We start from the raw sequence: 2,103 nt of genomic DNA on the forward strand, positions 1-2,103 counted from the left end.
ACCGCTAAGCTAATGCCTGCTAATGTCGAGCTATAAAGGAACTACAGCACGGTCACATGACTTCACGTCACCACCGCTAAGCTAAAGGTAGTAAGTAGAGTAATATTTTTGTATATCAATTTGACACTGCTTATTTTTTGTATTGTATAATAATTCTCATGTTAAATGTTTGTATTATTGTTTTACACATTCGAAAGAAATCTAATCAAATCAAACAGCTAAGCTAAAGGTGGCTAATGTTGGGCGTGATGGCGTTTAGTCGTCTAATTTAGTCACTTGTTAGCAACCGCCGCTTTAATGACAGATAGAAGCTTCAAACTAACACCATTGTGGTGTTTACTACTTTATTTAATGTTGTAGAACAAAACTTTAAAATCTTGAGAGCTTATGTAAACCACAGACCATATTTTGGTAAATGTAAATAAAACTGTTGTTAGTATACAATATGGAATAATTGTAGGTAAACATTTATTTATTTAAAAAAAGAACAATATACAGACAAACACAAACTGACCGTGGCAGGAACCCCATCCAGCTGTCGAGCTCCGTGATTGGACACTAGGATACCATCGACTCCATAGTGCACAGCTTGGACAGCATCCTCAGCTGAACACACACACACACACACACAGGTTAGGACACTCTGTGGACTTGATGGTACAGTTTTCCCCTGCTGTTGTGGTTGATTCCTACCTGAGGTGTGAGGGAAGTTTAAAGCGGTTGCGCATGTCATCCAATCGCCTCCCCAGGTAAGGTGTATCCACGGTGACAAATATGGCCTTATAGGCCGCCTCCTCTGCCCGGCGGACCAATGACAGAGTGAGCTCTCGGTCTCTGTAGATGTAGAGCTGCAGCCACATGACCCCGCCTCCTGTGGCTGTCATCGCTGACATCACTTCCTCTATGGTGGATGTGGCCCAGGAGCTCAGCATCATCCCTGTCCCTGCTGCTCGGCATGCTGGGTAGAAACATAATATAACATATTTTCCACCCTCTATAAATGTGTGGCATGGATGACGAGTTGTGTTGACTAGCTCTGTTGTATTTTATAAGAGCTGTAGCTCCCCTAATATTAAGTAAATACATAAAAGAAATTGAAAAAGTTGACAGATTACACATAATTGTATTATGTTAGTTCAAAGTAATAATATTAAAGCTCCTCTATCATGCAAAATGCACTTGATGTATTTTATACATTAATATGTGTCCCCGGTGAGTCAGGGAACTCACAAAGTGTCAGAAAATGCAACCCTCGCTCTCTTTTCCTCCGTACCCACATCTCTAAAAACGGGGGAACAACGGAGTTGATCCAGATTTGCTGCGGCCATGACGTAATTTCAGAAATGTGGGCTGGCTTTACGCCCAAGGCCCCATCTTCTGGTTGCGTTAGATTGGGGTCTGAGATTAAAAGTTCTTCTGAGCTGTAGCCTGCGGATTAAAAACTGTGATTTATATTTCATTTTCTAGTAGCACACAGCGTGGTACCTCTGGCTGTGGCCATCTCCCCCTCAGGGTGGGCCATCCTTTGCATGGCGGTGGCTCCCACACACACCGGCATGCTGAGCTTCTGTCCCAGCACAGAGACGGACAGGTCCACTGAGGAGACGTCCCTCAACACCCGGGGGAGGAGACGCCACCTGCACAACGTCACCAGTTCATTCTTTCAGACTGCTTCACACAGTCGGAACAACAGAGGTTAAACTGGATTAACTGTGGATAACGTGTGATAGCTGTGACACATTCAATGACACTCACACTCAACAAACTGTGTGTTTAATCTCTATTTTGCACGTTTCTATACTATTGTGAAATGATCAAATAGGAGGTGAAGAGTCCTAAACCTTTGAAATAAGTCATAAATCAACATTTTTGTGGAAGTTATTTGGTTAGATTTATGAAATAAGGTATGCGGGTAACAAAAGCTGAATACATTTTCTCCTTTTGTACTACAATTTAAAATACGTCAGGAAATACCCCACTGATGAATGTCAACATTTTTGTTTTAATCAGACGACTAAACGTCATCACGCCCAATATTAGCCGCCTTTAGTTTAGCAGTGGTGACGTGAAGTCATGTGACCGTGCTGGAGTTCCTTTATATCC

General features: G+C 42.4%; 1 protein-coding gene across 1 annotated transcript; it reads right to left on the reverse strand.

Moving 5' to 3' along the window:
- Positions 1-514: 514 nt before the first annotated feature.
- hao1 (hydroxyacid oxidase (glycolate oxidase) 1) lies at positions 515-1,741 on the reverse strand (the record flags this gene model as incomplete). The annotated part of the gene is made up of 4 exons (XM_010785273.1): positions 1,722-1,741; positions 1,486-1,637; positions 694-958; positions 515-650 (listed from the first exon to the last, which is right to left on the reverse strand). Coding segments are annotated over exons 1-4 (573 nt in total), but the record flags the coding sequence as incomplete, so codon positions are not given.
- Positions 1,742-2,103: the final 362 nt, after the last annotated feature.

This window comes from Notothenia coriiceps, unplaced genomic scaffold, assembly GCF_000735185.1.
Source record: "Notothenia coriiceps isolate Sejong01 unplaced genomic scaffold, NC01 NC01_scaffold00027489, whole genome shotgun sequence".
Classification (NCBI taxonomy): Eukaryota; Metazoa; Chordata; class Actinopteri; order Perciformes; family Nototheniidae; genus Notothenia; species Notothenia coriiceps.